This window comes from Carettochelys insculpta, chromosome 1, assembly GCF_033958435.1.
Source record: "Carettochelys insculpta isolate YL-2023 chromosome 1, ASM3395843v1, whole genome shotgun sequence".
In the NCBI taxonomy this organism is placed as follows: domain Eukaryota; kingdom Metazoa; phylum Chordata; order Testudines; family Carettochelyidae; genus Carettochelys; species Carettochelys insculpta.
In genome coordinates this window covers 303,322,348-303,345,064 of record NC_134137.1, presented here as the reverse complement: position 1 = coordinate 303,345,064, position 22,717 = coordinate 303,322,348, and the positions used below count along the sequence as shown (strand labels likewise).

General features: G+C 43.1%; 1 protein-coding gene across 2 annotated transcripts in view; it reads left to right on the top strand.

Annotated features, from left to right (window-relative positions):
• Window positions 1-22,717, top strand: part of ACSS3 (acyl-CoA synthetase short chain family member 3) — a 173,670-nt gene that overhangs the window by 28,873 nt on the left and 122,080 nt on the right. The window contains exons 3-7 of one of the 2 annotated variants that reach the window (XM_075012259.1): window positions 3,814-4,002; window positions 15,865-15,999; window positions 16,284-16,424; window positions 20,189-20,269; window positions 20,347-20,442. In XM_075012259.1, coding sequence (XP_074868360.1) covers window positions 3,814-4,002; window positions 15,865-15,999; window positions 16,284-16,424; window positions 20,189-20,269; window positions 20,347-20,442 — 642 coding nt within the window. The remainder of the gene's footprint in view (window positions 1-3,813; window positions 4,003-15,864; window positions 16,000-16,283; window positions 16,425-20,188; window positions 20,270-20,346; window positions 20,443-22,717) is intronic. The other variant, XM_075012266.1, reaches the window with a different exon arrangement.

Sequence of the window (22,717 nt, the reverse complement as noted above, 5' to 3'; positions counted from 1 at the left end):
GACTAACCAAAATAATTTATTAGGTGATGAGCTTTTGTGGGGCAGACCTACTTCTTCAGATCTGGAGATACACCATTTCCAGTACAGCACTGATGGTTTTATAACATAGAGATTAAAAAACAATTAAAATGAAAGCTGACAAATCAGATACATAGGATTGAAGGAGGATGGGAGGATTAAAAACTGGGGAAGAGGGGAGTAAAATACTAAGGCTGGGTCTACACTTGCCCCCAACTTCAAAGGGGGCATGGTAATCAGGGCAACGGGAGATTACTAATGAAGTGCTGTGGTGAATATGCAGCATTTTGTTTGGCTAATTCTCCCCCACGGCAACTTCGAAGCATTAAACTTTGAAGTTCCAGCATGCGTGTAGCCATGGGCATTTTGAAGTGGCTGCCCTGGTTTGAATTGCCTTTACTCCTCAAGTAAAGCTTAGGAATGAAGCTGAACATCTCAGAAATGTGTGTATTCATGTGAGACGTGGATGTGAGACATGGCTGATAACAAAACATTTGAAGAGAAGGATATTGGCGTTCAAGAGGAGCTGTTATAGAAAGATTGTGAGAATAGGATGGGTGCAGAAAGTCACCAAGGAAGAATTATATAGGAAGATACAGCCAAAAGAGTACTGAATGCAGAAGGTTATGCAATGGAAGTTACTGCCATTTGGGCATATCTGCAGAATAAATGACGAACAAAAAATCAAGACCCAGGTATTTGGCTTAATGGACGGTTCGAACAGGAGCAGCAGACCCCACAGAGAATGAGTAGATGATACAGGAGAATGGCGCAGAGCTAGACTACAGAACTAAACCACCCCACACTGGACAGGGAAAGATGGCAAGGAATGGCGAGGGAGGCATCGAACATCAATAGGTGCTAAGCCCATGGTGATTGATGATGATGATAGAATGAGAGAGCTGCGCAAGTTTACTTAAAAATCTTTTCCCCACACATTCTCCTTTTCTAAACCAAGTGAACGGGAAGCACTAGCATTAGTAAAACTAACCTGAGTATGTAATCAAATTCACTCTGAAGTCATTAGGTCACAGAATGCTCCCGGTAGTGGAGCCCTGCTTAAACATTCTCTTTGAATTCTAACAGACTATTTGATTGTTCTAGTTTACACGTTTTCATGCTCTACTATCATGAAGGAGAGAATCTAAGGTTACTCTATACCACCATTTACAAAAAGTATTTAAAGTCTATTGCTAAGCATTTGAACCTGTTAAATTGGGTTTTTATATATAATACTTTATTTCCGTGAAATACTTTGTTCTTTTGCATGCTTTCTGTTTTTAGTCTTACATTGAATTTTACATAAAGGATATTTTAATAACAAACCTACCTTTTCCCTATTTTGACCCAATGCCAGTGGTGAGTAATGCAAGCAACCTGTCAAGATAAGCCAATGGCTGACCACAAGACAGATTGTTTATATTGAGTGTTTGAAAGCACACCCATCCTCTGCCTCAGCTCCGAGTGGCTATGGTTTGCTGTCCCCAGCCTATGGGAGCTCTGGGGGTCTGTATGTGTGGATGCGCAACATAAAGAAACTGTCTTGTGGCCTGTCAGAGGTTTACCCTGATGGGCCACAGGTTGTCCACCCTGTATTATACGGTGTTGCTAACCCTGCCATCTTAAAAATCAAGATTTGGTGAATATAAAAAATGAATAGCAATTTTTTCAAACATAAACATATATATAAAAATACACAGTTTACAAACCTCATTATTGTCTTATTTAATTTCGAACAGGTCAGGGCTCTTTACAAAAAATATTATTGCATCTGAAAATACTTCACCAAACACTTCAAAAAATCCCACTTTTCTGTCTTCACTATGTGGCTGTGCATCTCAAGTTTAAGGTTATGATGATAATTATTGGAATAACAACATATGCTGGAGTGCTGAACATTCAGCAATTTCTGGTAGCTGTTGGCAAGGTTTCAGCCTGCTATGAGCTGGAACTTTTGTTGCATGTGAAGTAGATAAGACACTGCACATTCTAGACTGGAAAAGGGTTTCGTTCCTCTGCATTAGGAAAACAAGTACACACCATGCTTGCCTGATTATAAGAGAGAATCAGAAGCGTAACAATCCATGCCAATTTTTCATGTGTTCCCATTTTGTTAAGATCCAGGATTTGTTCCTGCTTCTCCAACTCATCCAGTTTTGTTACCCTGACTGTAAATGAGACAATTCAGAATCGACTTGATACTGGTTCCACTCTCATTGGTCTTTTTTTTAGTTTCTGCCCTGAGATTTCATTGCAGATGGAAAGAATGTCAGTAGGTTAAGAATTGTATCATCATCAGCCTCATCATCTAGTTTTTGGGTAGGCATAGCAGTATCAACACCTGAACAATGTGGTCTCACTAGTAATTTTTTCATTAATTTCTGGATAGCTGCAGAATAAAACTTTGAGCCCAGGACAGAACTTCTCAAGCGTAGCCTTGTCTAAACCTGTATTAGCCGCAAAATTTAGTTTTAATGGCAACAGAAAACTACTTGCTTTCTTTGAGTCATCATATCTCGGAAGTCTATCGGGATTATATTATTGGCACTTCCTAACACATCCAATTTTACAAACTGATTGAGCAATTTTTTTAGCAGTGTAATGCTTTCTTCCCAGTGGTTGGCAACTCTTGCATCCTCATTTTGGAAAAAAAGAAAAAAGAATGGGCTAAGCGTCCAAAGGACATGTTCCAAGACAAGAAAATAAAGATGCATTTTCTCATCTTGCTTGTAGGTGTAAATTCATTGAATTTTGCCAGATTGTTCTGTTTCTTTATTGCTTCCAAACCAGGCTTTGAGTGGCTCCCACTGGTAATTACATCTTGCTACTGCTGCATGGAGACTGTGCCACCCTGTTCCACCTGGTTTTACTGATGATCATCTGAATCATACAAGTGCTGATATTTCTTGCACTCCTCTTTTTGTTTTGTGCTGCCATTAAAATAATAGTCTACTAGCAGATCTCTTGATTTTGACACTGCTTTAACAACATCTTTCACTGACCAGTGGATCTTAACAAAACTCACTGATTCACCACTATTACACAACTTCGAAGGGTAGGAAGGAGAGCGCTTGACTTTCCCAGATTGTAAATCATTTTGGACTTCAGGCAGGCAATAAGTGTCCAGATTTTTATTATGAGGCTGTAATGCAGGTGTGTCCAACCCACGGGCCGCATGCAGCCCTGGACAGTCAGTAATGCGGCCCCACAAGATCGTAAACTTTTAACATTATTATGTGATTTATATACATTAACTATATTATATGTTTTATATGCGGCCCAAGACAATTCCTCTTCACTCAACGCGGCCCAGGCAAGCCAAAAGGTTGGACACCCATGCTGTCATATGTATGCTCAGATAAGATTTAGTTGCCGGGGCAGCAAGAGTAAGGCTGCAAATCCCTAGAGATAAAAACCTTCGCATTCAGTAAGTTTAGATGACTACAGGGTTAAAATGCAGCTGCAGCAGGTGCTTTCTGGGTCACAGTGGTGCCTAAAAATGGGAAATAGGTGCACAAACACATATCTGGATTGGTCGTCTTGTCTCCAATGATTTTTGTTAATAAAAAAGTCAAATATCTTAAAGCGGTCGACCAACCTTTAATTTTTAAGTAAGTTGTACCTGTAAATCACAGTGAGATCAATAATTAAATGGCCAAGTATGTTGTCCAGTTATTTAGATATTGACTGTGTTCCTCTTTATGAGCTACTGCTTTGAAAAGGCTTGTATTTGTTTATGGAGATGCTTGCTTTATACATCTCATTTTCATTAGCTTCAAATTTTGGCTTATACAGGTCTCCAGATTAGCTGATGTTTTGGTGAAATGTGGTGTGAAGAAGGGAGATTGTGTTGTCATCTACATGCCCATGATTCCACAGACAATGTATACTATGCTGGCGTGTGCAAGAATAGGAGCCATACATAGCCTCATTTTTGGTGGATTTGCCTCAAAAGAACTTTCTAGCCGCATTGACCACGCAAAGGTAACAAACATTTAGAAAAAAGAAACAAAGCCTGTTGTGAGTTATAGAAAATAATTGATTGCAGGTGAATTGCTTTCCCCCACTCCCAGTGATTGTTATATTTTCCTTTATGTGGCAAACTGCTCTCTTTTAACAGGATACAGAGAGTGCCTTATGCAGAGCGTTGTATTTTTTTTATAGCAAATACAGAGTTTAACTCTTTGACCTTTTAAAAATATGACCTTTTTATCATGCTGCTCTCTATGCTTAAAGCAAGTAACCTCCTGTGTGGCAAATATCCTCCACTCCGAAAGCTCTGCTTGAAACACACTTTTCACCCAGCCTTCTCTTGATTGTCTAAGATTTAGCAAATTGCCAACTTTGTACCTTTCCCTTTTATTTGTTTTGCATCTGTCCATATTGTGTTGAGTTAATCAGATGCAGGTTATGTTAAATTATACTGTGTGGCTATAAAGTATTGTTCTTATGTGACACGATACTGTAAGTAATACATTTGTATACATAATACTTTGTACTATTACATTTAATAGCAAATACTGTTTGTATTAGAAACAGTGGTGCATGAAATGTTTTTTATTTTAATCATTTGTTTTGTTGGAATAACAGCTGGAAAAGAGAGGTGAAAATAACAATTTATTTAAATTTTATTTCTGCTTTTTCAGCAAGCTAGATGAATAAATTTTAAGTCTCAGATGCTAAACTGATTGGGACATAGTGAAAAGAACCAAATAGGAGTGCAAAATGTTAAGGTAAATTGGTATAATAGCACAGAGCAAGTATTTTTCATTAGCACAATATTTTGAAAATATTAGCTAATTAAATCTAATTGGCCTTCTTTCAGGAACAGAAAGAAAACCACATATAATATTCCATATTTTACAGATCAGAACATGGAGAGGGAAGTTAAGTGATTTATCCAAGGCCACACAGCAAGTCTGTGGCAAGTCAGGCATAGCACTAGGAGCTGCATGCTCTGGGTTCCAGGCTAAATTATGCCATCCTTTGCTTTAAATTTAAAAGACAAATCTAATTGAAATGTTTCATTCTGATAATGAATTCTACTCTAGGTAGACTCATTGTGGAACAACCTGATGTGTAATGAAAAGAAAGGGTTAGACAAGAAATGAGCAACATTGATACTCAAATTTCAAGATGTCTGCAAATTTCAGATCTCTGTACATTTTTTTTCAAAAGTTTACTGCCAATTGTATTAAGAGTATTTTAAAGCACATGTACTTACATAATTGTCCAGATGCCACTCTGCTGAGCTAAAAGTTAATAAGATTATCTTTAGCAATTGTCCTAGTTCAGGGGTCAGTAATCTGCAGCTCTGGAGCCGCATGCAACTCTTTTAGGAGCCATTTGTGGCTCTGGACACTGACTCCTCTGTGGCTCCGGAACCTGGAAAGGCTACACACTACTGCCACTGGAACAATAGCTCATATCTCCAGACTGGCCACTGCTCGACTTTCCCTCCTCCTCCTCCTCTCATGTTTGACCTGGCCAGAGGGCAGCAGGGGGCGGGGCTGCCTGGCACTCAACTCATCCTCCTGCTTCTCTCACATCTGGGCAGGGTAACGGGGTTGGGCGTCTTGGCCCTATTGCTGCGCCTGTGTGTTTCGGTGCAACTTTCCCTGTGGGGTCTGGATCCCATCTGGGCTAGAGCAGAGCGAGGTGTGGCAGGCTGTCATGAGCAGGGTCCCACTCTGGACAGGTAAGGAGCAGTTTGGGTGTCTCTTCCCCCTCCCTTTGTTTTAAAATGGGGGTTCTCAAATGTTTTTGGTTCACATCTGAAAAGAAATTTTTTCGTGGACCACCAGCTACGCTGCATTTGTGAAAAGGTAACATCTCTTTGGCAGACATCAGTTGCTGATGTGGAAAAATGATATGAGGAATGTGTTTAATATATTTTATTCCTCTTTGAATGTGATTTAGTAACTGGAAATCAAGGAGAGATGGGTAAATGCTGTAATGGGATGCAATAAGGAAGTTAGAAACTAAGGGAAAATTAATAACATGTTTCAAAGAGAGACATTTTATAATAAAATAGAAATGTAAGATCATGAGCTGTTATTTCTGTACAAATGCAAAGAGCACCCACTGTAAATGAGGTTACTGTGCTATATGCTCCTAAATTGATCCCTTTTGGGTTCCTGGTTAATTTCTGGTACTCATTGCCACTAGATAGAACGGACTGATCATGGAGCTTACTGGGACTCAGAAAAAGGTTACATATTTACATGGATTACATTACAAATTATTGTGTTTGTGCTGTTTTTAAAATAGGGGCTATGAAAAGTATGGTTTGATGTTATTTTTTAAGTAACTGTCTCATATTCATGTGCATTGAGGCTTTTGAAGTATTGATTTTGTAACCAAATTGAAAACATGTTTCTTCTCAGTATTTGGTTTCAGACCCCTGCCCTAGTTAGTACTATAATTTGTGTATATTGAACACTGAGGTACCAAACCTGATGTTGGTATGGTATGCTAGAAAGAGTTAAGTCTTTGGAACAGAGATCAATTTGTGAGAAATTCTTTTGGAAGAAAGGTCACAATTTAAATCTTGTAAAAAGACTCCAAATGTATGTAATAAAACAAACTTTCTTTTGTTTATATAGAACAGTACAGATCCAATCCCAGTTTGGCCTTAATTTGTCTTGAATTATAAACAGCTCTGGGAATACTGCATAGACCTACAGTTGATGGTTATTAGTCTTGTCAGGTATTGACTGTGCTGTAGACATAAGTGAATTGAGATGAAAAGATACAGAGTGGGTGTATAGGCATTTCTTGTAGCCTCATTTCAGTTGAAGTGGAGAATATATATATATATATTCACTATTCTGAAATAAAAGATAGCCTTTTCTGATATTAGATCTAAACACACATTTGCTTAGACATCTTATTTTAATACTTTTAAAAATGTAAGAGGAACACTGCAAGGATACTTCAAATGTAACGTAGTTGGTTGCTCATCTTAGAGATGCTGTGCTTTAAGTCACTCAAGCCTGTTGTGGTTTTTCTGCATTGCAGTTAAACACCCATGGCTGGTACCTCTCGGCTGAGTCAGGGCAAAGGGTCTCTTTAACTGACAGTATAAACCAGGGATCACAAATCTTTCCAAGGCAGAGTGACGAAATTAGTCCTTTTGGCCTCTAGTTGCCAGTGATGCTTTTTAGAGTCACTAATAGTTGTACTTACAACAGCTTCATTAATAAATAGATTAAGGTGCAGAGCTTTACCATTTAGGTTGTGGTTGGTAGCATTAGCTGGTCTTTTGTTAATCAGCAGATGGCATGGTTTTGAGCAAGTTCTTGGCTGCGTGGGGGAGAAAGGGTAGGACCGAGCTCCTGCCTCATGTGCTAATGAAAATCGACAAATGTGCCAGTGTTGGCACCTATGCAGGGGGTTGCTCACCGGTGGTATAAACATTCAGGTACAGGATTTCATTTCCAACCTATATTTAGCATGAAATGGGATCTTCATTGTGTCTCGGAGAAGTGTCTTCCAAAAATGGGTTGGTGTCACCGGATAAATACCAGACAGAACAGGGGATGGGGTGGGGGAAAGCACTTGAACAAAACAGCTGTTCCAAAATAATCATCTTTCCTGTCACAGCTGTGAGAGACAGGAGCTGGGTTCCAGTAGAGAGCAGATCCCTGGGACTGAATGTTTGCAGTCAGGGCCTGAAGCAGAGCTTGTCTCCAGGCAGCCTTATCAGCACAACTGGGCTACAGCAGAGTGCCTGAATGGCAACGTTCCCCGAGTGCCTGGAGGGGCCAGTTGGCCAGTTTTCAGCCCAGCAGCAGTTTGTTGGCTGGTCAGTGCTCATGTTCCGCTCATGTTCCGCGACCGCTTCCATATTGTCTTCCTGTCTTGAGCTCAGCCTTGCCTTGGTCCTGCCACTACTTTGAATGTCTCCTGTTCTACTTCCCTGCTTCATCCAGTTCCTGACCTCCAGTTTGACCCTTGGCTTCAGCTTCTGCCTCTGAATCTACTCCTAGGATTTAACACTTGGTCCTCACGCTTGACTACTAAGCCTGAGACATTTTCTAACCACTAGCCTACACTGCCCTCCTGCTGGTTATCTGAGGCTGATACACAGAGCTATCAGCAGAGGGGAGCTGCCACTACTTTCCTCCCTGTCCACTGAGCTGCTTGGCTAAATCACAGGGGGATTGGAGCAACATGTTCTTGACCCAGGGGCAAGAAGAGGCTCTGTCAGGCAGGTGAAGTGGAAGGGATTCTGTGTCCTGGGGATTCTCTCCAGATGGTGCTGCATTCCTGGGCCTACCTACTCACAGGGACTATTACAGGAAAAGGGAGTGCCTGGGCACTTAAGAAGAAGGGGAGGAAATTTCTAGACCTAGCTATTCACAGTAGGGTCTAGGGATTAAACTGAACAAATGGAAGTACTTCTTCACATAACACAAACAACTGTGGAACTTTTGTTTCCAGGGTATATTGTGAAGCCCAAAACTATAATAAGATTGAGAAAAGCATTAGATAAGTTTATGGAGGTTAGGTACATCAATGGCTATTGACCATGAATGGTCATGGTTGCAACCTCATAACTCTGGATATCCCTAGACTCTGACTGCTAGAAGCTAGAAGTGGATGATAGGATGGAACATAGATGAGTGCCTTTGCTGTTCATTTCCTCTCAAGCATCTGGCATTGGTCCTTGTTAGAAGATAGGATACTGGACGGTGACAGGAAGGCAGATGCTTTACATTCCTGGGGGAACTAATGCATAGGGGGGCCAGTACTTATAAGTATGGTTGATTGTTGCCTATGGCTTATATGTGCAGCAGATGGCTATCTTGGTAGGCTTCCTGCCTGTCTCTCCATATTCAGTGCTAGTGGTCACCACTAGCTGTTTTAAACTTCTCTGTGCAGGCAGGCTGAGGAGCATGTGTTGGAGCTATGTCCAGGAATTCAAATAGTTATAAAATCAGACTAGAAACTGTGAAAAATAAAAATACTGGATTTTTGAAAATCCAGTAATTTTTCAGACTTTTTGGTGGAAGAAAAAAAAATGAAGGTCCCATTTTATTCTGAACAAGATATTATCCTGGCATACAGATTCATCTATTAATGGGTACTCCCAGTTGTTATGAAATGATTGGTTCATTTGTGGTGTTAGGCACTAAGAGCAGCATGGCACTTAAGAGAGATGATTAAGTGAAAATAAATGCAGCCCCGTCTTATGTTTAAAACACCATTTATTTTTGTAACATTAACTCTTTTAATTCTGTACAGTAATATTTCAGAAATAAACATTTGTTCTCTTCCATCCGGGAGACAGACAAGTGTCTTTGGTAACAGCACATCTTAAAGACTTTGGTTTTCTTCTTGTCATTAATTTCCGTTTCCTAGGAATCACATCTATATGTTATAGAAAAAATAAAGTTTTTTTTTTAAATTTTTTCATATCAACTTATGGATGTGAATCCTGGGAAACTAGTGTTTTGACATGAAGAAAACTGAAGACTTTGATAATGGCAGAACAGATGCTGGTTTTCAATCTTTTTCATGTGATCTATCTGAGAGCAGATATGGATGATTAAAGCACTGGTATCTGCTGATTCCCTGTCTGCATGCTGCTGTGTGTGTAATATATATTACAAATGCATATGCAGCAACACATTGCCCACATTTAAAAAAAATAGATCAAATATCAGCCTGTAAGTAAGCTTAAAGGGTATGAAATTTTGAACATTTGCCTTTTTTGTAAGACAGTTGATCTTACTCAATCTTAAGTCTTGATTATCTGTGAAAGTCCAGCTGCAAGTTGCCAAGCAGGAAGGCAAGATGGATTGCACTCACAAGCAGGGATGTGTGTGGCCCATGCTGAAGGCAGTGAACAGGGATTTCAGTGGGGAGAGGATTCTTTGGGCAAGTAGATGATCTTGGGTTGTGGCAGCTGTGGTGTAGAGGAGGGAGACTAGGAGTTCATGGAGAGGGAAAAGGAGGAAGGGGGTGTGGAATCTGGATCTGGGATAGGGAGATATGTGTCTCTTTGTGAACAGTTCCCTATATAGCACTGCTGTTTTTGCTATATTGCTCACTGAGGCAGGACTGCAAAAACTCTTAGGGCTTGTCTACGCTTGCCCCCAACTTTGAAGGGGGCATGTTGATCAGGGTGATGGGAGATTGCTAATGAAGTGCTGCAGTGAATATGCAGCACTTCATTAGGCTACTTCTCCCGTGCGGCATCTTCGAAGTGTCAAACTTCGAAGTGCCAGCATTCATGAAGCCACAGGCATGTCGAAGTGCCTTTACTCTCCAAAATTTTGACAAATAATGAATGGACATAGAAGAGACATCAGAAAACTCCAAATACACAGACCTGTCACCCAGCACTTTAATGGACTGGGCCATTCTGTTAAAGATATGAAACTTTGGCTGTGTCTACATTACAAAGAAATTTCGAAAGGGGGAACATCAAAAAAGAAAATCGAAATAAGGGATTTCGAAATAGCACAGCTACACACACAAAACGGATCACTGTACCGATCCGCTATTTCGAAAGAACACCCTTCATTTTTCAAAAGAAAGCGTCCACACTGGAAAATGGGCTATTTCGAAATAAACAGCTGGGAAACGTCATGCACAGGGTCACATGGCTGACAAGCCCTTCTGGGTCACACAGCCAGCAGTGCCCTTAAGGGGCCCCTCCCAAACACATCCACCCTGCACACACAGAGCCCAGCAGAGCAGTTCACAGCACTGCGTGGACTGTGCACCCAGAACCAAGAGGAGGATGGAGGAGCAGCAGCTGTCAGAGTCTGATGCTGGCACCGTCACTGGGACCCAGGCGGTCATCGCCATCCTGGGCTTGGTGGATGCCCTGGAGCCCACCCTCCCACCCTCATGTGTCCTGCAGGCCCTGCCAAGGGGGCAGCCACTGCGCCCCATCCCCCACGGCGCCTCTGGAGCCACCCCAGCAGTGGGGACTGGTGGGAGAGGCTGGTCCTGGGCCAGTGGGATGACGAAAGGTGGCTCGCCAATTTTAGAATGACGAGGCACACATTCATGGAGCTGTGTCAGTGGCTCTCACCCACCCTGCAGCACATGGACACCCGCGTTCCCAGTCAAAAAGCATGTGGGCATTGCCCTGTGGAAGCTGGCCACCCCAGACAACCATCGGTCAGTAGGGCACCAATTCGGGGTGGGCAAGGCCACCATGGGAGCCGTCCTCCTGGAGGTAAGTCAGACAAGGGCCCCACACCCTCCCTAGGAAGGGATGGGGGCCCCTGGGTGAGGGGCCTGCAGGGGCAGAGGGCCCCCGGGTGAGGGGCCCGTGGGGCAGGGTAGAGGGCCCACGGGTGAGGGGCCTGCAGGGGCAGGGGGTAGGGGGCCCATGGGTGAGGGGTCTGCAGGGAAAGGGGGGGCCCCCCGATGCGCAGGCCCACATGTCGATGCCTCCCTACAGGTGGTCCAGGCCATCAACCGCCTCCTCCTGCGGAGGGTCGTCCGCCTCAGCAACTTGGATGACGCCATGGCGGGATTCGCAGCTCTCGGATTCCCAAACCGCTTTGGCATGCTTGATGGCACGCACATTGCTATCCACGCCCCAGACCATAGAGCAGGACACTATATAAACCGCAAGGGGTACCACTTGGTGGTGCTCCAAGCGCTGGTAGGTGCCTGGGGCCGGTTTACTGACATCTGTGTTGGCTGGTCTGGTCGAGCCCATGATGCGCGGGTATTCCGCAACTCCTGGCTGGGGCAGCGCATGGAGGAGGGCACCTACATCCCTGCCCGGGAGCTCCCTGTGGGAGACACAACAATGCTACCCTGTATAGTGGCCGATGGGGTGTACCCATTAAAGCTGTGGCTGATGCGCCCCTACACTGGGCACACCGCCGCCAGCCATGATGTTTTTAACTCCTGCTTGAACCAGGCTCGCAACACTGTTGAGCGGGTCTTTGGACGCCTCAAGGGGCATTTCCGATGCCTCAATGTGCGGCTGGACGTGAGCCTGCGCTACGTCCCCGGCGTGGTTGTGGCCTGTTGCGTGCTGTACAATGTGGTGGAGGGCAAGCAGGAGCGCTACATGCCCGGGTGGGCTGCGGACAGCGGCCCTGGCTGTGAGCAGCCGCCCACAGCCCCGTGTCGCCAGGCACAGCGTGAAGGGGTTAGGGTCCGGGAAGCCCTCTGGGAGGCCTTTGAGCAGGAGCCATGCTGACCCCCACCTGGCACATGGCTCACACTCACCCTGCAGCATGGCCCCCCGCACACACACACACAGGACACTGGGCTGCACAAAAAGGTTTATTAACTGAGGACTAACTATGTAAATAAATGGCTGTTAAACAATGGTGTGCGGTCTTCCTACTGGGGCTAAATATGGGGGGAACAGGGGGAGAACTCGATACAATGGGGCACGGCCACGCCCCCATGGCCAGGGCCACAGGCATGGACAGGTGCAGGGGCCCTGTTGGGGCCAGGAGGAGGCTGGAAGGATGGGGAGGTAGGGTCGTTCAGGGGCTGAAGAACAGGGTGGGCTGGGTGAGGCGGGATGGGGTGGGCGCTGGGGGGGCCAGGAAGGGGATCCCTCTCCTGGCTGGCACTGGCAACCAGCCAGCTGGCCAGGGCAAGATGGGCGGATGGGCTGAGGGTGGGTGGGATGAGGGCAATGTGTTCAGGGGCAGCGGTGGGGGACAGGTGGGGGGCCGGCTGGGGGGCCAGCTGTCGGAAGGCTGCAACCACCTCAGACCAGACCTTACTCCGCCAGGCCCTGTCCTCCTTCCGCCAGGTCCTCTCCTCCCGCTCCATGAGCAGCCACTCCTGGAGCATGGCAGTCTGCTTCCAGATGGCTGCGGTGTAGGTCTCTGCCGCCTCCTGGTGGTTGTAGTGCCGCTGGCATCAGGCCCTCTGGGTCTGGGCAGGCGGCATCCGGGGCAATGGGGAGGAGGGCTCTCCGGCTGCGTCCGAGGGTGGCCCGGGTGTGGTCCGGCCCTCAGAGGATGATGCTGTGGAGACACAAGGGGAGAGTGGCCACCCATCAGTGCTGTCACCCAGGACTGGGGTCTCCACCTGCGCCATCCCCTGGCCATCCCCCGAGGTGGTGCCTCCCCTGCTGACCCCGCTTGGGGTTCCCGTGTGCCTGCCGGGACATCGTCTGTGGGGCAATTGCTGGCTGCGGCCTGGCCCCCACATCCATCCCTGGTCGGGCAGGCTAGGGTGCTGTCCATGGGTGCATTTGCTGGATGGTGCCGTGCTTGGGTCTGGGACGGGGCAGGGTACTGTGGGATAGGTCCCCCCACCCAGGCCACCCAATCCACCTGTCACCTACCTGGACCTCTGGAGAACAGGGCCGGGTACACCGGCCTCGAGGGCACCTGGCTGGAGGTCTTGGAGCTCACTGTGATGAGTAACGGGCCCCCTTCATTTGAGTTGCTCCCGGTCCCCGCAGATGTGGTCTGGCTGGAGGGTCCCGGCTGCTCCAGCGGGTCTATCTCCTGGTCGGGGTCTGGGTCGCCTGTGTCCACCTGCACCGACAGCTCTGGGGCATCCTTTGGGCCAAGGAGCTGTTGCAGGGCCCGGTAGCGTGGGCACCTCGGGCCAGCCCCGGCCCCTGATCGGCTGTGGGCATCCTTGGCCCGGCTGTAGGCCTGCCTGAGCTCCTTAACTTTGGAGTGGACCTGAGCAGCTGTGCACTCGGGGTGTCCCCGCTTCCGCAGCCCCAGGGACAGCTGCTCAAAGGCAGCTGCATTGCGGGGCCTCCCTGTGCTGTGGAGCAGCACCTCCTCCGTTCAGAGGCTGAGGAGGTCTTTCACCTCGGCCTCGGTCCAGGACGGGCCCCTCCTTCTCTGGCCCTGGCTCTCCTCCGGCGATCCCTCAGGCGGGGAAGAGGGGGCCTCCTGGGGTGTCCCAGAGTGTGGGGGGCTTGCCATCCCACTGATGGACTGGGTGGCACAGCCGTCTGGCTGCTGGAGCGTGTATAGGGCTGAGCTCGTGCTTCTCGAGCCCTAGGCACGCGCTCAGCTTCCTGCATGGGGTTTCCAGAGCCTTGTGGCTTTAAGGGGCTGGCCCACGGACCATAGAGTCCCGCCGGTGCTTGCTAGCGCGTCTCCTGCAATCTCTGGAGCTGCCGCGATGGCAGACCGGAGCGTCTACACATGCCCTATTTTGAAATTTTATTTCGAAAGGGGCCTCTCTTCCCAATCCCGGATGGGAAGAGCGATTTCGAAATTCTGACCTGTTTTCGCCGAAAACAATTTCGAAAGAGGCTGTTGAGCGCGTAGACGCTCTGCAGCCTCTTTCGAAATTGAGGCCCCTTTCAAAATTAATTTCGAAATAGAGTGCTAGTGTAGACACACCCTTCATGTTCTACTGAAAAGGGTCTTTAACAACCGTCTACAAAGGGAATGCTCAGAACTAACATTCATGTTCAAATTTGACACATTAACCTGTGGTTTAAACAGGAACAGCAATTACCTGACCTGTTACAAGAACTCTTTTTTACATACTTTGATATTTTATCTAACTCTTAACTTCCCCACCCCATATCCCCCACCGTCCCTCTGCTCTTCTAATTTGCCAACCTTGCTAACAATTTTTGGACTTCTGTGCTGTATATATTGAGTCTGTTCTGGTAAGGCTATGATTTGAAGAAGTGGGTCTGTCCCATGAAAGCTCATCACCTAATGAATTATTTTGTTAGTCTTTAAAGTGCTACATGACTGCTTTTTTGTTTTGGTAGAATACAGACTAACATGGCTATCTGTCTTTCACATCACCCTGATTACCATACTCCTTTCGAAGTTGGGGGCAAGTGTAGACCCAGACTTAAAGGAGAATAATAGTGATGTTGTAGAACTTTGCTCTGTCCTACTCTAACTCCACCATCATGTAGCACTGTCTGTTTCTACTATAGCCCATTTTCTGTCACACATCCTTTCCTTCTTCACCAGATCCTTGAATGTCCATCTCACCTCAACTCCAGAAAGGAAATCTGATGTCACGTGGCACCCCTTAAAAAGAAAGTTGAGCAAAATTAGTCCTGACTAGTCTACAAACATAACAATGGGAGACTGTAGTTGTTAGTATCATGATCAATTACAAATTCATTTATTCAAATATAGTAGCCTCCATATGACTTCAGTGAAGCTGAACTATATGGAAATATTGAAGTGTTCACATTCTTTAGTTGAGGTTATTCTGGTCAAAGAGAGATGAGATATGCTGAACTTATTTTTCTTTTTAAAAAAAGGACATTTAAATCTTTTAGAAATCTTTTTGAACTCAAACTATGTACTGAATTTTCTTTAGAAGCACATTTGGAGATCATTCACTGTAATATTCATATGTAAGAACGTTATTTAATTCCTATTCCAAATTTGAAGTCCAAGACTCAGCTGTAATCGGAGTGTTGGGGCCTCTGGTCCCATAATGAAATGTCTTGTAATATGTGCAATTAATAAATTAGCCTGGCTAGAATGTGAAATTGCACAATATAAACTTAAGATCATTCTTGTTGCACATGCAGCTTTGCAGAGAAGAGAAGATTTGTTCTCTTCTACATAAGATAAGCCTGTTTGATTTTTGTTTTGTGTAATAGAACTAATGCAGATTTTGTTCAGTTATGTTTTGAAGGGAGTGGCTAGGAAGTTATTTCAACAAATTGTGTATATTTTTTTAAAGTCAGAAGTGCGCTGATTTGAAATTGTACAATCTAATGTTCTCACTCCCAGTGTAAATCAAGAGAGTATCATCTGAAATATAGAAAGAAGGGAAACAGTACAATGTTCTACAAATTAAGGAAGTGTATGTGTTGTGTGTAAGTGATTTATTTCCTGGATAATTTATGACAGACATTTTTAATGTACAATGATCCCTTTACTTTAGCCCAAACTTGTTGTAACTGCAACTTTTGGGATAGAACCAGGAAGGAAAGTGGAATATATACCACTTCTAGAAAGAGCACTGGAGATGATACAGCACCAACCTGAGAAAGTCCTCATATACAGTCGACCTCATTTGGTAAGCCTATAATTGTTCTCACTTAACATTTTATGTGCCATCTTTGTGTCCTTTTTTCTGTTTTAATCAAATAAAATGTTTTGCTGTGCATTTTAATTAGTATTGTTCATGTTGTGGGATTTAAATAACTTTTAATTAGCTAGTAGAGCTTCTGTGTCTGAGAGATTAGGTCAGCTTGCTTTATTCAAGGTATCCATGTGGGAGACTGGATACTATATATCTTTTGAGTGTTCTTTTATTCTGGTTAAATTTCATTAAATATTTCCATGTTTCTTGGTGTACAGGGAACTGTTCCACGGGTCTCAGGTCGTGACCTTGATTGGGATGAAGAAATAGCAAAAGCCAAGCCTCATGACTGTGTTGCTGTTCATTCAGATCATCCACTATACATTCTTTATACATCAGGAACAACTGGCTTGCCGAAGGTAGGGTAATATCTGTACTATAAATACTCGTGACTAAAGTGCTTTCTGTTCCTTATGAGAGGGCATTTAATTACAGGTCTGAAAACGTTTGCCAAATTCTATGAACACAGTGAATAAGAGACATTATTAGAACTACTTTGGTCTCATTTGATCTCATTTTATTACTTTAAATCATAAAAGTTCATTGTCTTCCAGTAAATCCTATTCAGTGATCTGAATGTGAGTGCATAAAATAAACTGCATTCTAATCTGAATGTTTAATATAAATTTTTAGGAGAAGAGACATATTTTCTAATTATCTATCCATATTAGCAGTGTGAAATAAATGTTCTATAATCAGTGATTGCTTGCTCAGAAGTGTTTACTTCAGTGATGGGCAGCCAAGGCTATTGAATGGGCCACGTGAGTGGTGCTCCTTCATTAAAGCAGGCCATAAAATAGAAATTGGGCATGTGTACTAACTTCGGTCTCAGGAATAAGATTAAATACATTGCACTTGATTCTCCTTCTCTATCACACCTTTTCAAATATGGCAATCCATTACTAGTGGCAAATTAAGTTGCCCGCAAAAGTAACAGAAGTGGGGGCAGCGCACTGCTAGCACAGTGTTGTGTGCAGTCAGCGTGCACCTCACATGACGTGTCATTTCTCATGTTCCAGGGGGTGCTTGACTTCTCCTCTACTCCAGGCCCAGCTTTCACCTCCTTCCCTCAACCCACCCCCACCCCTTCCCTGCCTTCTCCCCACAACTGCCCCCCATCCCTTCTCCTCCCACTCATTCCCAGCATTCCCCCTCCCTCCCAGCACTTCCAAGTGTCATGAATCAGCTGTCCCCCTTCTCCCCCTCCCTTCTTTCCAGAACTTGAATATCACCAGTCCAGCTCTGTGAGGGAAGAGAAGGAGGAGAATCAGAGAAGGGAAATGAATTGGCTGATTCACAATGCTCCAGAGGTGCTGGGAGAGAGGGAAAAGAGTAGGCAATAAATGCAGGGCCTGCTGTGTACGAGAGGTGCATGGGGAGGGGACAGAAGGAATATGTATGAGCCACACATAGAACTCTAATGGGCTGCATGCAATCTGTGGGCCTTAGGTTGCCTACCATGTGTTTACTTCTGTGATCAATTGTTTTGTGGTGTTTTTTTTCATACTGAATAAAGGATGATCACATAATACTCCATGAATTTTAACTGAAATTGGGATGTAATGTTGAATTGTAACTCCATTTGGGAATAAAAAGACCATATGAAGATAGAAGTTGGAGTTGATAAGAGTAGAAAACTAAGGCGGCATATGCTTTGAAGATTTTAGCTGTACAAATTCAAATGATCAGTTGTATATCTTTAGAAGAATCCTGATATACTGAACATGCCTGGAAGTCTTTCTTGTGCTAGTTTATAGCTATATTAACCTTTTTCATTTGTTCATTTGTGTGTTATTTTAATCTACACTCCCATCCCCTAGCAATATTAATGGCAATATTACATTTTGTCTGCTCTCCTTCATTATTTTATGATTAAATGTCAAACCTGTTTCACCTTTGCCCCTTGGCTGATGTTACTCATGTCAGTCTAAAACTGTGCACTATTAAAGCACTAGCCCATAGGACTTGTTATAACTTTCTTACCGTCTGAAGCAGTACTCCCATTTAATCTCATATGATGCAGATTTAAGTACCTTCTCAATCAAACTAAAAAGCTTTACCCTCTCAAGGATTCATTGGAGAGCTGGGGATGGTGGTGGAAGCATCTAAAAAGACCATCTCAGTGGAAAGCACGTTCTATCTTTGTGGCAAATGGACACTTAATGTCATGACATTTAACACTAAACTCTTTCTGGTTTAGTGGATCTAGGGAATGGAAGATGGATGTGGGGAGATGTAGGTTAAGGGCATGACAGTGAAAAATCTGGATCTAGTGGCACCAGCTATGTTTTTCCATCCCTTTCACACACACCTCCCATCGGCACTGCAAAAATCTTCCTTATATCATACTAAGCTGGGAAGTGAGCTGTGAGGTGCTAGTGGCTGGGTGAGCTCAGTGGAATACATAATAAATGCTGTGGTAGGTAGAGGAAGATATTAGCGAGGAGAACCCAAGATAAATAGCTAAAAATGAAGTTTTACAAGAAGAAAACCAGATAAGATGGAAAAATGTGTGCAGAGAACAGAAAAGAAAATCTTAAAGATAGGGGCAAGGACTTGCATGAAGAGAGAGCCTGAGAGAAGGGGAGGGAATTCCCAGGTGCTTATTCATCTGGAGGTGAAATCCATTTATAAAGGCTAGGAATTCTGCTACTCTATGTTAGGAACTTTTCACAAACTAATAGCAATCCAGTTAATTAAAGCACAGGGGAATCAAGTGCATCTAATTGCTTTTGGAGAACTAGAATAAAGTACTTAGATCATGTAGCAAAGCTTTGTTGTGGGGTATTACAGCTAAGCTTACATAAGATAAACATAGATCCTGTGATCCCAACACTTAAAAATTTTTAGCAACTGCTGTGCTAACTGCATCTCAGAAGCAACTTCTAGATGTCAAAAAGTTTGGCCAATTCTCTTAACTTCCAGTTAGTGGAAAATTTCCAGTTCTTGAAATTTGATCTGCTTGAGACCAGAATAAAACATTTTCCCCAAAAAAATGTCGTGCAACACATACATTCCATTTAAAATTTTGCTTTGGAAACTTCAATACAGAATAAAATTGACTCCCCAGGGCCTTGCTTCCAGTGTATGAAATTGATCATGATTCTTCTTGTTTTTCTGCTGCCCTCTGTTGCATAGCACTGATAAAATAGTGGTCAGTTAGTCAATCTGTCAGTATATTTTTGTGAAACATTCTGGGCTCAGTGAGTCAGCATTTTCCATTGAAAACCTATATGGCTGGAAAATTTTCATTTGACTCTAGTTGTCAACATAATTGCCTTTGTAAGATGCTGTTGACATCAATATGTGTGTGCATATATACATATACCAGTTGAGCCTCTCTAATCTGGAACTCTCATCTGGCAACATTGATAATCCAGCATGATTTTAGTTAGCTGAACAGCCACTTATCATGGGTGTGGCAAAGTTTTTCATGGTCCCATAAAATTTGTTTACAGCCACCAGTCCTGTCTCTCAGTGTTCTGTTCTGTTATTTTGTTGTAATTTGCCCCTAAACGTCTTCTAAAAGCCCAATAAGCAGTGAAAGTGTTAGTTATGTGCTAGACTATATTGATCTCCATGGTCCGCCAAATTCTCTCATCTGGCACTGGCTCAGTCCCATGGGTGCTGGATTAGAGATGTTCAACCTGTATATGACATTCATAGCATAGTGCTATGTTCTGATACTGAAAAGAAGATTAATTTATTAACATAGTTAAGTTAAATTTGCTTCTATTTTAAATGTTTTAAACTTTAATATGTGGAAAAATATGTGGGAAAACTAATTTTGAAGAGGATTTTAGTTGGATGATGGTTTGTGTTCTGTAAATAATTGACATCAGATCTAATTTTGTGTTCTGGCTTTTGAAGTAATCCTCCAGGTAATAATGCAAATATTAATTTTAATCTGTATTTGGACTTTCTTCAGTGGGACTACTTTCATGAGCAAACAATTGTAGGATTGGGCTATTACATTACTTTGATATGGCAGAGATGTTAAAGTCAAAGTCAAACAGCTTCAAATATTCTACTTAATTTATAGTAATGAGAATTTTTATAGAAGGAGATTTAGTTTGTGTTTGCCTTTTAAAGTGATCTTAATTTTAAATTACTTCTCATTCAGGGTGTTGTTAGACCAACAGGTGGCTATGCAGTTGTGTTGAACTGGACAATGTCAGCTATATATGGACTCAAGCCTGGAGAGGTAATTGCTGTTTACATTTTAGTTGCATGTATTAAAACTTTATGGAATTTTTAAAAATGTATTTTTTTTCATTTTAGGTGTGGTGGGCAGCTTCTGACTTAGGCTGGGTGGTTGGCCATTCCTACATTTGTTATGGACCTCTCCTGCATAGAAATACAACTGTTTTGTATGAGGTAAATGCTTGTTAATACCACTGAAAGACTGTCTACAGTACAAAAATATCTTTGAAATTGCTTACTTCAAAGTAAAACTTCAGAGTAAGCAACTTGAATGTTGAGCATCTACACACATCCTACTTTGAAGCTGAACTTTGACATAGGGCACTACTCCATTCCCAGGAATGGAGTGAGGTCTTCGAAGTTGGGCTCCCTTACTTGGAAGTTAACTTCGAAGTAAGCGAAAATGTGTGTAGACTCTCTGCTGGCTACTTCAAAGTAGTGCCTAACTTTGAAGTTAACTTCCAAGTTAGTTCCTAGTGTAGACACACCCAAAGAGACAAAGTAGGAGATGTAATGCCTTTTATTGAACAACTTCTGTTGATTGGATGTACAAGCACTAGAACTACACAGAACTCTTCTTCACGTCACCGTTACACTGTTTGACTTTTCTGCATTTTTGTGGTATATTTAGGTCTGTTGCTTTTAAAAAAAATTGTGACTAATTCAGAATAAAAGTAACAGAAATTAACATAATCCAGATCCTGTGAGGATTTATGTACTTCAGTCATACACACAATTCCATTGAAGTCCATTTAGCATTTTGGGGCAAATAGATCAAAAGGAAGGGGGAAAAATGCGTGGTACTTGATCCTGCTAAGAGGGTAGGAGGACTGACCTTGATAAGGTCCCTTCCAGTTCCTTAAGATGTGCGTATTATTTGACCTGCATTTCCCATGCTTCTTTCTGATCACAGTCCCATCCTATCAATGACCCTGCATTAGGAGCTCAGTTAAGATCTTCAACCAGTATGAATTCATCAAGGGTCTTGAAAATTTCCTTTCTAGTTCAGGTTAGGATTTCTTTGGAAAATGAGACTTCAGCTATTACGCCTGCATTGACAAATCTCATGTAACACAGAAGTTGAGCCTTGATGACTGTCTGTGAATTCATCAAGCTGCAGGACAGAATTTTGCCTCTTCTTAACCTGTTTTTGTCAACTTCTTCTGGATGTTTTCTGCAAGATGATCATTCTATCTACGGATGGTATTATTTGGCATCAGAATGGTTTTCACTGCTATGGCTACTTGTTCCCAACTCATAATTCTGTATGTCTGTCACTGCTGGAAATTGAATTGTCTGGTAAATGGTGTGTGCAGGTTTATTTTTTGCAATCCATCTGGTCAGAGCAAAAGATCATTTTGAGCATTTTAGTGGAACAGTTGCTTCTTCACACATGCCTTCTCCCTTGTCTCTCTGCCCCCAAGCTTTAATTCTTCTTGTTTCCAAAAGAAAAATTGCTGTTCTTGCATATGAATCCTGGCTGCTCTGTTTCTAAATGTCTCTGTAATGTCCCTGGCCTCATGCTTTCATTTTCTGACAACTGAAAACAAATGACACAAAAATCCAGATAGAATGTAATTATCATCACATTATATATTTTTCTTCATTTTATGTTTAATTCTGTTTTAAAAACATTTTCATCTTCAGCTGAATATTAGCTACATGTAGGCTTAGTTTGTGGTAAACGTTGTTCCATTGTAAAGAGCAGACACAATTACCTGTGTGCTCTAGGTTACCCACTTTTACCCAGTTCTTAGGGCTTAAGTTGTAATCTGATTGATTAAGGCATCCCCGTCCTTATCCAGTTCTTAGAAGTCAGGCCATACTCTACTGCAGGTTTGCAGGATCTTTTCACAGTAATATCCTTAACCTCTATTTATTAAGAATCACCATAACACATTGCACATGTTGAGTATACAATGCTCACCATTCCCAATAAGGCAGACAAACTTTTCCTACTGGTCAGTTGGGTTCAGGTCTTAAGGGGACTCTAGCTTCTGCATGGTGTGATTGGCAGCTCTGATCCTGGAGCTGTGCCCTGGAGTTTGTTCCAAAAAACTTCATTTTGGACTGCAGTTTATATGGTGAAAATTGAATCCTGCTTAGCTGTACCATAAACAATTACTCTGAACTAATGTGCTACAAAACAGTATTTTTCACTAATCCTAGCCCATTATGAAACAATTCTTTAACCAATCATACCCCAGCACTATGGCTGATTTACACATAGCAAAATTAGTAATGTAATAGGTGGAAACAATTAAAGAACCAGGCAGAGACCATACAGAAAAAACATAATGAGTTAAGGACCATAAGGCGAAACATTAGAAGTATGCATTTTACAATTACAATTGTCCTTGTTATTAGGCATTTTTTTCTTTAAAAATGTTCAGAAATTCTTTGCGCATCTGGAGATGGTGGGCACTGTCGAGGGGGTGCCTTTTCAATG